General features: G+C 48.8%; 1 protein-coding gene across 2 annotated transcripts in view; it reads right to left on the bottom strand.

Annotated features, from left to right (window-relative positions):
• The window catches only part of PLXNB1 (plexin B1), a 363,371-nt gene that overhangs the window by 170,803 nt on the left and 179,429 nt on the right, over positions 1 to 13,139 (bottom strand). For both annotated transcript variants that reach the window (XM_069206118.1, XM_069206119.1), the window contains exon 4: positions 2,885 to 3,067. In XM_069206118.1, the coding sequence (XP_069062219.1) occupies positions 2,885 to 3,067 (183 nt within the window). The remainder of the gene's footprint in view (positions 1 to 2,884; positions 3,068 to 13,139) is intronic.

The following is a 13,139-nucleotide window of genomic DNA, read 5'->3' as shown; positions in this document are numbered from 1 at the left end:
AATGGATTTTTCTGCCAGAATATAGCGCCCGAGAGTCGGGACTATACCTGTTTCAGTGCGTTTGGCTCTCAGAAAAATTTTTGTCGTTTGCCTCAGGGGTATAAGAATAGCCCAGGACTGTTTTCGGCTCGTGTAACTGAACTGCTGCATGAGTTCGACCCTGAAGCATTATCATATGTTGATGACATATATCTGACAGATGATGAGATTCTGCAACATCTAAGGCGCGTATCGCGCATTGTTGTGGGGTTTGCTGATATTGGCTATAAGTTTAATTTTAAGAAATCAAAGATTGCCTTCCTCAGCGTCATTTTCCTGGGATATGAGTTGTCGAGTGAGGGCAAGAGCTTAGCGCCACATTTTTTGGAGAAATGTGCTTTATTGCAGCCTCCTAATACGGTTCGGAAGCTCCAGTCATTGTTGGGGTTTCTGAATTTTGGCAGAACTTACATTCCTGAATATGCAACGCGTATAAAACCCTTATACGAGTTGATTCGCCCGAATTTTTCGAGTAAATTTTGGACGATTGAACATACACACATACTGCGAGAATTACAGAGTGATCTTTTAGCAGTTAAACACTTACGCACTCTGGACAATAAGACACATTTAGTGATCAGGGTGATACCTGGGGCTGTTGGGTTTACTTATGTCACCTTTAATGAAGGGGAGACTGTCCCGATTGCATACAAGTCTCACTTGTATTCAGCTGCAGAGCAACGTTTTGCACAAACTGAGAAAATTCTCACTGCAGTACAGATGGCTGTTATTAAAGAAAGACTGCTGGCCCAGGGTCAACGCATAGTTGTCGTTTCCCCGGTTCCGGCCTTAGAGGCTGTTACAAAAGCGAGTGTTCCTAATTCGAAAGCTTTACACCCGCGATGGATACAATGGGCTACGTCTTTGACAGCCACTGATGTAGATTATGTATTTGACCCTAAACTGCAGACTCAAGAATTTCTTCAATACGAAATAGAATACCCTGTTCCTGCTGGTACATTGCCTATTGACCAATATGAAGTTTTATGAAATGTGGCAGCCGGATTCTCTGTTATTTCACACCCAAGGTTAGCAGGGACATCTTAAGGATTTGGGGGGCCTTGGGCGAAATTTATTTTTTGTTTGGGGTGGGGTGGGGGGGGGGGGGGGACCAAGGGGGACTGCTCAGAACTGCTTTGAATTTCTGACCCAATTTCAGCTCTTCCACGCCCTCTTCAGCCAGGTCACTGACAGTGCAGAGACACACTTGTCTAAATATGTCTACATTTCATATTTGAGAATAATGACGTGTTTTTAATATTGTAAGACAGCAGCCCCTCGCCAGTATTACTGCAGATAATCTCTGTGACCCCCTCCCCCCTTTTCTCATATGTGAAGCCTTGTTTTAATCTAAAAGACTTTTTTATGGATGTTGCATAAAAAACAAACACAACATTTCTCTGCAAAATGTCTGAAATAGACTCACACACATACAAATAAATTAAGGGAATACTGTATTTAAAACCATCTGTTTAGGAATTATTCAAGGTCATCAGGGTACGACTCTCTGCAGGACAGCGCTGGCTCCATGGGGGGTCCCCTGAAGGGCGGGGCCCCGGCTTGAAACGTCTCTGAAGGTTAGCAGCTGTCACTAATAAATCTGGAGAGACCCCACATCAATGGTCCATTCATTCTCCAATATAAAGTTGACAAATGATTGGAAGAGATGGGTTGCAGACCAAGGACCGAGCAAGGTCAAGCAATAATGTGACGCGCAACCTGAGACTGTAATTTACAAACTCCAAGGCCAGAGTCCATATTTCATAAAACACAGAGGCCGCTGTAAGACAAATGAAGCATCAATAAAGCGCAAAGAAGCGTTCAGCACACTCGGGGAGGACAGGCCAACAACCCCTCACTGTGGACGGCCTAAGGGACGGGACGTTTTAAGGCCTGGGCAACGTGGGCTCTGGCCCCGGGCCCCACCCTTCAGGGCCCCCCTGATAGAGCTCTGTTCTGCAGCCTCTTGCCCCAAGGACCTCGAATATTTCTTGTTTTAAATACTGTTTTTCTTTCATTTATCTTTAATGTGTGTGATGTGGAGAGGCTGTTATAGATATTTTACAGAGACATGCTGTGTTTATGTTTCATGCAACATCCATAAAAAAGTTTATTTTACATCAAAACAAGAACTCGCATATGGGAAATGGGAGGGGGTCACAGAGGTTATTTGCAGTAATATTAGTGAGCTGTTGTTGTGTAACAATATTAAAAAATCAAGTCACTATCCCTGAATATAAGATGTAAACACATGTAGGATTGGACAAGTGCCCCTGGGCGCTGTCAGTGACCTCCAAAGAGGGCACGAAAGAGCTGAAGCTGGAACATAAATTCAAACCTTATCCGAACAGGGGCCCCCAAAATACCTTTGGCCCAGGACCCCAAAATCCTTAAAATGCCCCTGCTAAGGGATGCACACGTTTTTAACCCTACCGACTACCTTCACCCCAATGCGCCTCCAGCGCCCTGAAGCCACTGCGTTTAACAACTGCTGACCCCTATTGAGTGGAGACATGAGGTTCTTAGTGTGTGTATGAAAAACATACTAAAAAACGTTACTTTTTGGAATGTTATTCCGCTCCCAGGCACTTCCCAGTTGGCACTACACTCCTAATGATGTCTACTATACCCCTTTGCCCCCACACCCAAGAACTTTCATCCAAACCCAACGTTCATGAAAACAAAACCCGCTGTCTAAACACATATTGATATAATCAAAACCGAGCAAGCGCTTTGAAGCAGCCTTTGGAGACATGCGCGCTATACGAATAGCCTACAATGCTTTTAAAGACATGTTTGCACAACTGTTCCTCAGTGCTTCAGCCTCAGCTCACAGCGCACAGACCTTATGCAGGCGGCCACGGGTGTCCCCCAGGAAGGCGATGGTGTGCTCGTGCTCCACGTGCAGCGCTACGGCAGTCAGGCGGGTGTCTGGGCGCTCCAAAATGGCGGCTGCCTCGAGGGCGATGCGCCGGGCCATCGGGCTGGGCGTGTGGTCGGAGCCGCAGGGGTAGGAGTCCAGCGTGTCCTGGAGGGGAGAGAGAAGGAAGGCTAGTGTCTGGTTCACCACACTGGGGTCACTGGTGCAAAGGAAAGGTGCAACACAAGGACCTGCTGTCACCAGCATCACCAGAGACCGCACAAGCGTGAACAGAAACAAGCCCCGAGGGGCGACAGGTAAAGGAGATCACAAACCCACCCTATGAACACTAAAAAACAACCCTTTGTGCTACCTTAGAGGAGCGAAAACTGGCACTAGACAAAACCCTGATCCCTCTCCAGCAGGTGCACTAATCACCAGAGTTATCTTGGCACTTTTATTGCTGTCTGAAAACTTTAGGATATGCAAGGAACTCTGCAGTGCTTTTAAAACTGCTGCACTGCTACTAAACCGGCCCCCAGTAACAAAAGCGTCCCCCCACCCTTCCAGCCTCCTAGGGAAGTGCCCGATGCCCGGTAGGACCAGTCCGGCCTGAGACTCTGAGGCCCAGAAGTCCTGACCTCTTGTTCTCTGGACATAACCCCACCTCCTAACCTCAATCACAAATTAAAACTGTGGTTTGTTCACCCCACAGAATAACCTGGTCTTACTTCCTTTTGTCAGATGATGACGTGGTAATTTAATATTCATAATGTTAAAATTCGTATGTCTATGTAATTACATGGCTGAACTTTCTGTCTCCCTCTCTCTTGAGCCTAGAAGCAGTTGCACATGTTGCGCTAATTAAAAAAAAAACATTATATCACATGACATCGCATTAAAGTCTAATGTCTTCTCTTGGTTACCTTGGGAGTGCAGCGGTGTGGGAGAAACCCACCGATGCTCTGTAACAACATATAGGGCCTGATTTAGAACTCGGCGGACGGTAACTCTGTCACAACAGTGATGTATATCCAGGCCCACTGGAATTATGTGGCACGAGAGGGACACATTATGTGACAGGGTTTAGTAAATTATGAGGCTGGAAAAGGCAAATTATGCGGCATAAGGCGGCACACTTTGTAATATTACTACTACATTATTTCAACATTTTAAAACGTTATAACACTGTCTGGGCATTGGTTGCCCCTCGTTAGTACTATTTTAATAGCCAAAGGTAGCAATAAGCAACAAAATGGGACCAGTCCAGTTTTGCACAGAGCCTTCCACTACGAAGCAACACGTGTCGATGCACTTATAGTAACTTTTGAACCGTTTGAGCCAGAAACAATTTTTTTTGTTAAAATCTGCAGATTAATTGGCAGATGACGGATTATGTGGCAAATCTGTAACTATGCAAAAATCGCCACGTCCGCACAACGGCACAATTCCAGTGGTCCTGCGTGCATCCCATCAGCTGAAAGCTTGTCCGCCGAGTTCTAAATCAGGCCCATAATGTTTCTTCTTCATGGATAAGGGCAGCGCATCACCCTGCTGCGCGCATGCGCACTGCCCCTGCTCAGAGCGGGACCTCTAGGCACATGCAGCGGCCACAGCTGCAGGGAGTGGGACTCCTGGCACGAGCTGCACTGATATCCCATCCCTGGAACTCCCGCACCAGCTATGAACCAGAGTCCTCAGTGGGCGATTACAACTGAGTCCAGTGCCTGGGCACCAGAACCAGGGGTCGAACGTCCTTGCCAAGATTTATTAATTTGATCAGAACAGTTCCCACACTTTTTAACTATAAAGAGAAGCGTTTCTGAGCGGGTGAGTTGCTCTGGGTTGACAGGGGAGAAGGGGGGTCTCCCCTACTGTGGATGAGAGACGAGAGTGACAGCCCAAGAAGAACCAACCCCTCTCTCCAGGGTCCCCACTTCTTGAAAGAATTGTTTAATCAGAAAATCTAAGGCTCCTTGGGGCAGTACATGCTCGAACCGGAAGAATCAGGAATGTGTCCTTTTAATCAAAACCTATCAAAAAGGTTTCACGTGGTACAGACACTGTATTACACACTTGCATGTTCGCAGCGCCTCCTTCCACAAGCTGAAGCATTAGCGCTATAAATACAGGTCACGTTTCCCCGGTGCACCCACCACGACCATCGGGTGACACCCACAGACATCTGAAGTGATCGCATTAACCTTTCCCACCTCAAAAATGCATTTCCCACAGATTAATTGAAGCCACATTTATTTTTCATCCAAGGTATGTGCGCTATATCTTATATGTGGTTACCTGGGAGCGGAAGGCCACGGCCTTTACAGAATATTTTGTTGTTTTTACCCCCCACACACACACTGCCCCCCACCCCCGTTGCACTTGGGGTCACAGTTCCCACACGTTCCTTTCGACCATTAACCGGAACCCCCAGAGATGAGAAGGGATCGGTTATTGAATGACACCCCCACTTTGGAAACTGCGGAGTGTGGCTTTAACCTTCCACAGCCACCAGCGGCAGGAAAGCTATTCCGGTGACGGACGGTGTCTGTGATCCGTGCGTCACAGGTAAGTCCTCCTGGCGCCAGGCGCTGCTTGGGGACTCTCCGAAGAGCCTGCCTAACGCAGTCCACTTTCAAGGCACTAGGTTACCCAAGGAGTCCAAGGGGTGCAGAGGCTTACAATTCGGCCGGACTGCCTCCCATATGTGGTAGAGAGCCTGGAACAGCCCCCCCTTCAGCCACGCGCTGTGGCTGAGGTGTCTACAGTGAAGAAAAAGCCAAACACGTGCTTGTTCCAGCAGGATTCATTCTACAGCATGTCTACTGCGGGTAGCCTTTGAATGTAGCGCCGGCACACTCCATGCAGTATCCAAGCACTTTACAAATCACAAATCAAAGTTTTAAAAAAGTGGCTTAATTAAAACATCTCTGCTACAGCTGGTCCTTAGTCTCACCTGGGGAGTCCTACAGTCAGCCCCAGACCAGGAGGAAGGACCAAGATCCCGCTGGTGATTACCGGGGGCACAGTGGGGGGACAAAGTCAAGGATGCCCCCAAAGAAGGGATTCTGAAGAGCTGACCCGCCCACGGGGCTTCTCGGCACTGATCGAAGTTTATTGCTCTTCCGGTACGGCCGTGGTCTTCTCTTCTTGGTGGTAGCTTCCAGCAGTGTCACACTCTCAGCCCCCCCTGCACAGTGAGTTGGGCTCTCCCCTCAAGACATAGACAGCTTCCAGTAGGGTTGGCAAGCAGCTGCTGTGCAAAGCTCCTAGACACCAGACAGACAGACAGGCCGATAGCGCTCAAGGCAGACTCTCTTTGGGGGGGGGGATAAAGCTCAGCAGTCCACTCCACCCCCCCAGGAAGCTTCCCCACCAGTTTTCGGTCCTTTTTGCATACCCTTGCCTCAAGTATTTCCCCCAACCTGACAAGGATGCTGGCAATCAACCATCCCATCCCTGCCTCCTAGGAACTGTAACACTTTTAGAGGACAGGCAGGAAGCCTGCAGAGACAGCCCCCACATTACATAAGAGAGACACTGCCATAACCTCCCACAAATCAAAGAAAAGCTACAGAAAATATCTCCGGGGAAAGTCCAGGGAACTTCCTGGCCTGCCTGCAGGTCAAACTGAAAGGCCTAGGCTGCTTGACCCAAACCCTCCATTGTTGGACTCGGCCCTCTTTGCTGGGTCAACCCCAAACTTTTGGCCTTCACCCCTCCTGTTTTCAGAATCTGTTTTTGTTGGCTTTTAGAACTCTGTGCACTTTACCAGTGATAACATGCTTCTGCTCACCACCTAAAACCTGGTATAATTGGTGTACACCTGATTAGTAAATTATGTTTACTTCTAAATACTTCATCTATGGTACCACTGGTACCCAGGGCCTGTAAATTAAATGCTACCAGTGGGCAGCAAAACTCACTGTGCCATCCACTAAAATAATTCTTTTCAAGCATGTGTAAAGCCTGCGGGTGCAGGTTCTAGTGCAGTTTTAAACTACCAATTCAACCTGCCAAAATAAACCTCTTTTGCTACATTTAAGTCATCTCTAAGGTTGCAGTTTTGAAAATGGCACTTTTAGAAGGTTGTCATTTTCCGGCCCTGAACTTTCTGAGGTCTTCTAAGAGTTTCCAGCTGCTTGGGCCTGTTAATGGCTACCCCTTCAGGAATGCATATTGAGTTCAGACAGTGAACAACGGGGTGTAGCTTGGAGAGGGCCATCCTGCCAGGATGGGAGGGGCTGAGTTGTTCCCTGCCCCACCTACATTTCAAAGCGCTGCTTTCAGCACACTCACACAGAAAACTGACACCTGCCTAGCGCCACCCTAGACTTCTTGGAGCCTGGGCAGAGGAAGAATGCGTAAGGAAGGACATTTCCAGAACCAGGTGTGGAGGTGGACATGAAGTTCTCCCACCTCAAAGGGTGGCACCAGGTATAAATATTGGGCCTGCTGAGCTACCCGCTCTTCAGTACTCTCCTGGACCTGTGAGCATTTCGGAAGAAGGGCCACCTTGTTCTCCTGAGGACTGCTCCACTACTTGAGTCTGGCTTTGTTCTCGAGAGGACCGCCCTGCTGCTTGAGATCTGCCTTGTTCCCCAGAGGACTGCCCTGCTGCTAGAGGCCTGCCTTGTTTTCAGAGGACTGCCCTGCTGCTCTGCCCTGCTGCTCGAGGCCTGCCTTGTTTTCAGAGGACTGCCCTGCTGTTCGAGGCCTGCCTTGTTTTCAGAGGACTGCCCCGCTGCTTAAGGCTGGCCTTGTTCCCCAGAGGACTGCCCTGCTGCTTGAGATCTGCCTTGTTCCCGAGAGGACTGCCCTCCTGCTGGAGGCCTGTCTTGTTTTCAGAGGACTGCCCTGCTGCTAGAGGCCGGACTTGTTCCCCAGAGGACCGCCCTGCTGCTGGAGGCCTGCCTTGTTCCTGCCTTGTTTTCAGAGGACTGCCCTGCTGCTTGAGGCCGGACTTGTGTCCCAGAGGACTGCCCCACTGCTTCAGGCCTGCCTTGTTTTCAGAGGACTGCCCTGTTGCTGGAGACCTGCCTTGTTCCCCAGAGGACTGCCCTGCTGCTCGAGGCCTGCCTTGCTCCCCAGAGGACTGCCCGGCTGCTCGAGGCCTGCCTTATTCCCCAGAGGACTGCCCTGCTGCTCGAGGCCTGCCTTGTTCCCCAGAGGACTGCCCGGCTGCTCGAGGCCTGCCTTGTTCCCCAGAGGACTGCTCTGCTGCTTGAGGCCTGCCTTGTTTTCAAAGGACCGCCCTGCTGCTGGAGACCTGCCTTGTTCCCCAGAGGACTACCCTGCTGTTTGAGACATGCATTGTTCCCCAGCTTGAGGCCTGCTTTGTTCTTCAGAGGCCTGCCCTGCTCCCTTCATCCCAGGTTAACCAGAGAGTCTTCAAGGGTCAGTCGGATGTCCTCCTGTTCTGAGCTACAGGGACACAACAAGCTCCTAAGGCCTCCCTGCAACTGCCCAGCTCACCCGCGGCAACTGGCCCTGTCTGGACCTCCAAATGGATCCGCCCGAGCCCTTCTGGCCCCTGCCAGAATGAGTTCTTGATCCCCAAGTGGTGCCTGCCCAGGTCCTGCACCCTTGGCTGGCATCAGTTGAGCTCCTTATGTAAAATCCTGAAGTTTTGAACTCTGCATGGAGGACTTTGAGAAGGTAACTTTCTCAGCGGGTCTAACCAGGTCCCTGTAAATGGCCCGCACTTGTGACTTTTTCCCAGTCTAGCACAACCGGATGCAAACAGTTAGCGCGTTCTGGCGCTATTTTTACTTCAACTGTTAAAATTGAACATCTCAGTTCTACTGATTTGATGTCATTTTCTTTAGTACATTTTACTCTATTTTTCTAAGTTGGTGTTGGATATGTCTTTGCTGTTTTCACTTTATTATTGTTTTTGAGCTACATAATACTTACACAGTGCCTCTAAGTTAAGCCTGACTGTTATGTGCCAACCGACCCTAGGGTTAAACACAGGTTCAGTCAGTGACTTTGTGGTCCTACCTAACAAGGATTGTGGTTGTTGCTTGAGAAGGGTGTCCACCCTTCCCAAGCAAAAAAAAATTTTTTTTACATCCACCTTGGGAAACTGCAATCCCAAGATGGATCTCTGTGCCCATACAGTAAAGCACAACATACGCAGTCCATGTTCACTCTACCGCGTGCAAACGCGGTCCACATGCATTCCACGTGCATGTCCCATAGGAATGGAGCAAAGAACCTGGCAGAGAGACACTTTGAGAGAGGAGACCTCTCAACATGAGAAACAAGCAGGCATCTCGCCCTCAAGGTGACAGGCAAAAAGGACCTGTCTCTTCCGCCACTAACAGTCACTCTCAGGCTGGTCAGAGGAGAGGAGTCACTCTCAAAGGGAGAGGTGCTCTTTGAGAGCCCCTCCTGGCCTCAGAGCCATGCTCTGGGGTCTGATTCCATTTCACAGAAGGCTGCCCATGAACATCAGTCATGTGGACTTCATCGAGGCGTCAGACATCTGCAGAGACACACTGAGGCTCTACTAGCAGTCTAACAAAGACTCGCGCACTCCATGCAGAGGACAATCCGTCTCAACAATTGCATTGCCCTCCTTTCACTAAATTTATATTTTCCTCATTGCATTAAGTGCTTTTTCCTTCACAATTCTGCCCTTGAGAGAGCAAAATACCAACAATAAAACAATTTATTCAATCGGTGCTATAGCCTTCTTGCCTTTCAAGCATCCTTTGTTCAGGTTTCTGCCAGCATCACTCGACAGGAAGGGCCCTGGTGGTCACAGAAGGACCTAAGGAGTTAGACCGGAAGCGACGTGCAGGAGGGGGGGGGGGAGCAGATATCAACCAGTGGGGGAATGGAAAGGACATGGATCTCTCCCTACACGAGGCCTTTAAAATGCGCCTGGCTGCTGCCTTCAAGAGCGTCCTTCGGGTCTTGGAAGGATATCGGCCCCACTGAAGACAGAAACTGGGATTGGCTGCACAAACATGAACATCAACGCCTCTCACAATGCTGTGCAGGTGGTTTAAATGTGCCCTCTCAGGACATATATAATGTACATGCTAATGGTTTAATGTGTCCTCTCAGGAGATACAAGGGCACCTGCTGGTGGTTTAAATGTAATTGTAATTGTAATTGTAATCGTATTTATATAGCGCTTACTACCCCTGACGAGGCGTCGAAGCGCTTTTCGATGAGTAGCACGCTACTCCGGTACCCAACAAGAATTAGTGATGGATTAGTATAATTTAATAAGGAGTACAGTTTTAGTATTATTATGAGTTAATTTGAGTTGCGGATATGAGAGTTTGTTAGTTAGATTGACTGGAGTAATGGAGGGGTGGAGGAGGAAAGAAATCCAGAAGTGTTAATTGGGAGTTTATCCTTCATTTGCTCAATCCAAAGGCTTGAGATGAATAAAAGGGGGGCGGAGGGGAAAGAGGATGTGGAAGGGTTTGGGAGAGCATAGTAGCAGGGTGAGATGAATGCAGGAGAATTTAGTAGGGTTGTGTGGGAGGTCACAGAGGTAGAGTGAGGTTTGGTGAGTTAGATGTGGGGGTGGAGGGATGAGCTTAGGCAGAGATATTTAGGAGATGGAAGTGGTCGAAGGGATTTGGGATGAGTCCGAGTGAGAATGGAGGATAGTTTGATAGAGACATGACATAAGAGCGATGAGTAGATAAGTGTGATAAAAAGAGAGCAGAAATTCATAGAAACATGCCAGGCACAGAAACAACATATACACATATATATATATATATATATACACACACACACACACATGACTATACACACACATCTGCACATACAATACATAATTAGAAACATGGGTAAAAATACTTAGTCGTCCATCCATCATCCTGGTAAAAAGGCGGGAACTCCCCCACCTACCTCGAGGGTGGACGGGGCGTGGCCCAGCGGGCGGAGCCCACAGGTGCTCCACAAAGGGAGAAACCCTCCACTCTGTGTCTCCAGCAGAGGAAGACAGAAACCGCGCGTCCCAGTCAGACACAGACCACGCTCCAGCACATCATCAGCTCACCTCCAGGAAGGATTCCAGATCCCCTCCGCCATGGGATCTCTGAGCACACAGCCCCGCCCCGCCCCATCCCTGGTAAGCCCAAGAGCCAGGGTGGGCCGTCCTTTCCAGAAGGTGAGCTTCAACCGCAGCATCTGCCGCGTCCACATTGTACACTAGGGTACGTGATGGGCCACGGGGGCAAAAACGTCTTCAGCAACCTTGTGTGCCCCCGGCAATGTCATTGCCACTAGTGCGATCCCGCGGAGATGTCCTCGCGCCCCTGCACATCAATGACGCACCAGCATGTACCCCCCTCCCCCAATGTGTCCTCTGAGGAGATATGGGGGAGGGGGGTACATGCTGGTGGTTCAAATGGGTCCTCTCAGGAGATATGGGGATACCTGCTGATGGTTTACATGTGTCCTCTCAGGAGATATTGGGGGAGGGGAGGTACCTGCTGGTGGTTTAAATGTGTCCTCTCATGGGATGTGGGACTATAAGTGTATGTTTTAAATGTGTCCTCTCAGGAGATACGAGGGTACCTGCTGGTGGTTTAAATGTGTCTTCTCAGGAGATACAAGGGTACCTGCTGGTGGTTTAAATGTGTCTTCTCAGGAGATACAAGGGTACCTGCTGGTGGTTTAAATGTGTCCTCTCAGGAGACATGAGGGTACCCGCTGGTGGCTTAAATGTGTCCTCTCAGGAGATCTGGGGGGTGGGGTACATGCTGGTGGTTTAAATGTGTTCTCTCAGGAGATACGAGGGCACCTGCTGCTGGTTTAAATGTGTCCTCTCAGTAGATATGGGGTACATGCTGATGGCTTAAATGTGTTCCCTAATAATATACAATGGCACATAAATGTGTCCTTTCAGAGGATATTGGGGTACATAACGATGGCTTAAATGTGTCCTCTCAGGAGATATTAGGGGTACATGCTGACGGTTTAAATGTGTCCTCTCAGGAGATACGAGGGTATCTCCTGATGGTTTAAATGTTCTCCCACGAAATATGGGGGTACATACTGTTGGTTTAAAGGTGTCCTCTCAGAAGATATAGGGGAACATGCTGACAGTTAAATGTGTCCTCTCATGAGATGTTGGAGTATATGTGGATGGTTTTAAATGTGTCCTCTCAGGAGATATAGGGGTACATGCTGATGGTTTAAATGTGTCCTCTCAAAATATATAAGGGCACATACATGTGTCCTCTCAGGAGATATGGGGGTACATGCTGAAAGCTGAAATGTGCCCTATCATGGGATGTGGGACTATAAATCTATGTTTTAAATGTGTCCTCTCAGGAGATATGAGGGTACATGCTGGTTGTTTAAAGATATCCTTTTGGAAGATATAGGGGCACATACTGTTGGTTTGAATGTGTCCTCTTGGGAAATATGGGGGTACGTGCTGGTGATCTAAATGGTGATCTCTCTGGAGATATGGGGTTACGTGCTGAGGGTTTAAACGTTTCCACTCTGGAGATACAGGGGTGCATGTCAATGGCTTAAATGTTTCCTCTCAGGAGGTATGGGGTACATTGTGAAGGTTTAAATGTCTCCTCTCAGGAGATAGGGGATACATGCTGGTGTGTTGAATGTGTTCTCTTTGGAGATATGGGGGTACATGCTGGTGGTTTAAGTGCGTCTTCTCAGGAGATATGGGGGTGACTGCTGATGATTTAAATGTATCCTCCCAGCAGATATGGGGCTACATGCTGATGGTTTAAATGTGACCTCTCAGGAGAGATGTGAAAGGGTGGTGCTCCCTCTGTTGAGGTCTAGACGGGCACCCCCTCAGATGCCGATCAGTGCCAATGCCTGGCACATGCCAGGATCCGGGCAGGTGTCAGTCGGGACAAGGCACTGAAATGTTAGAATATCCTTTAAGCTAGTCAATGAATGGTCAACTTAAATTCACTTGAAACTTTTCTGCCCCTCTTTCATTAGCCTTTACTGCATGTGGCTGCAAGTAACATGAGCATAATATGATTAAACCATAACATAACTATCTCTTTTCAGTGGCTCTTTCTCCCCAGGCTTGTCCCTGGGTCTCCTCTCTAAGCTCTTCCTGCCTCGTGGCTCAAATGTATGTCTATCCTTAGTTCCCAGTCTGGGGGTGAGCTGCACCCTCTTGTCCAGCCTGCAGAGTTCCCTCAAGGCCCTTCTCTGGGGTGTGTCTTGACAATGCATCTGTGTTTATTAGAAATACACAGGTACCCCATCCTGGCAC

Source organism: Pleurodeles waltl, chromosome 9 (assembly GCF_031143425.1).
Source record: "Pleurodeles waltl isolate 20211129_DDA chromosome 9, aPleWal1.hap1.20221129, whole genome shotgun sequence".
In the NCBI taxonomy this organism is placed as follows: Eukaryota; Metazoa; Chordata; class Amphibia; order Caudata; family Salamandridae; genus Pleurodeles; species Pleurodeles waltl.
This window is presented reverse-complemented; position numbering and strand designations above follow the sequence as displayed.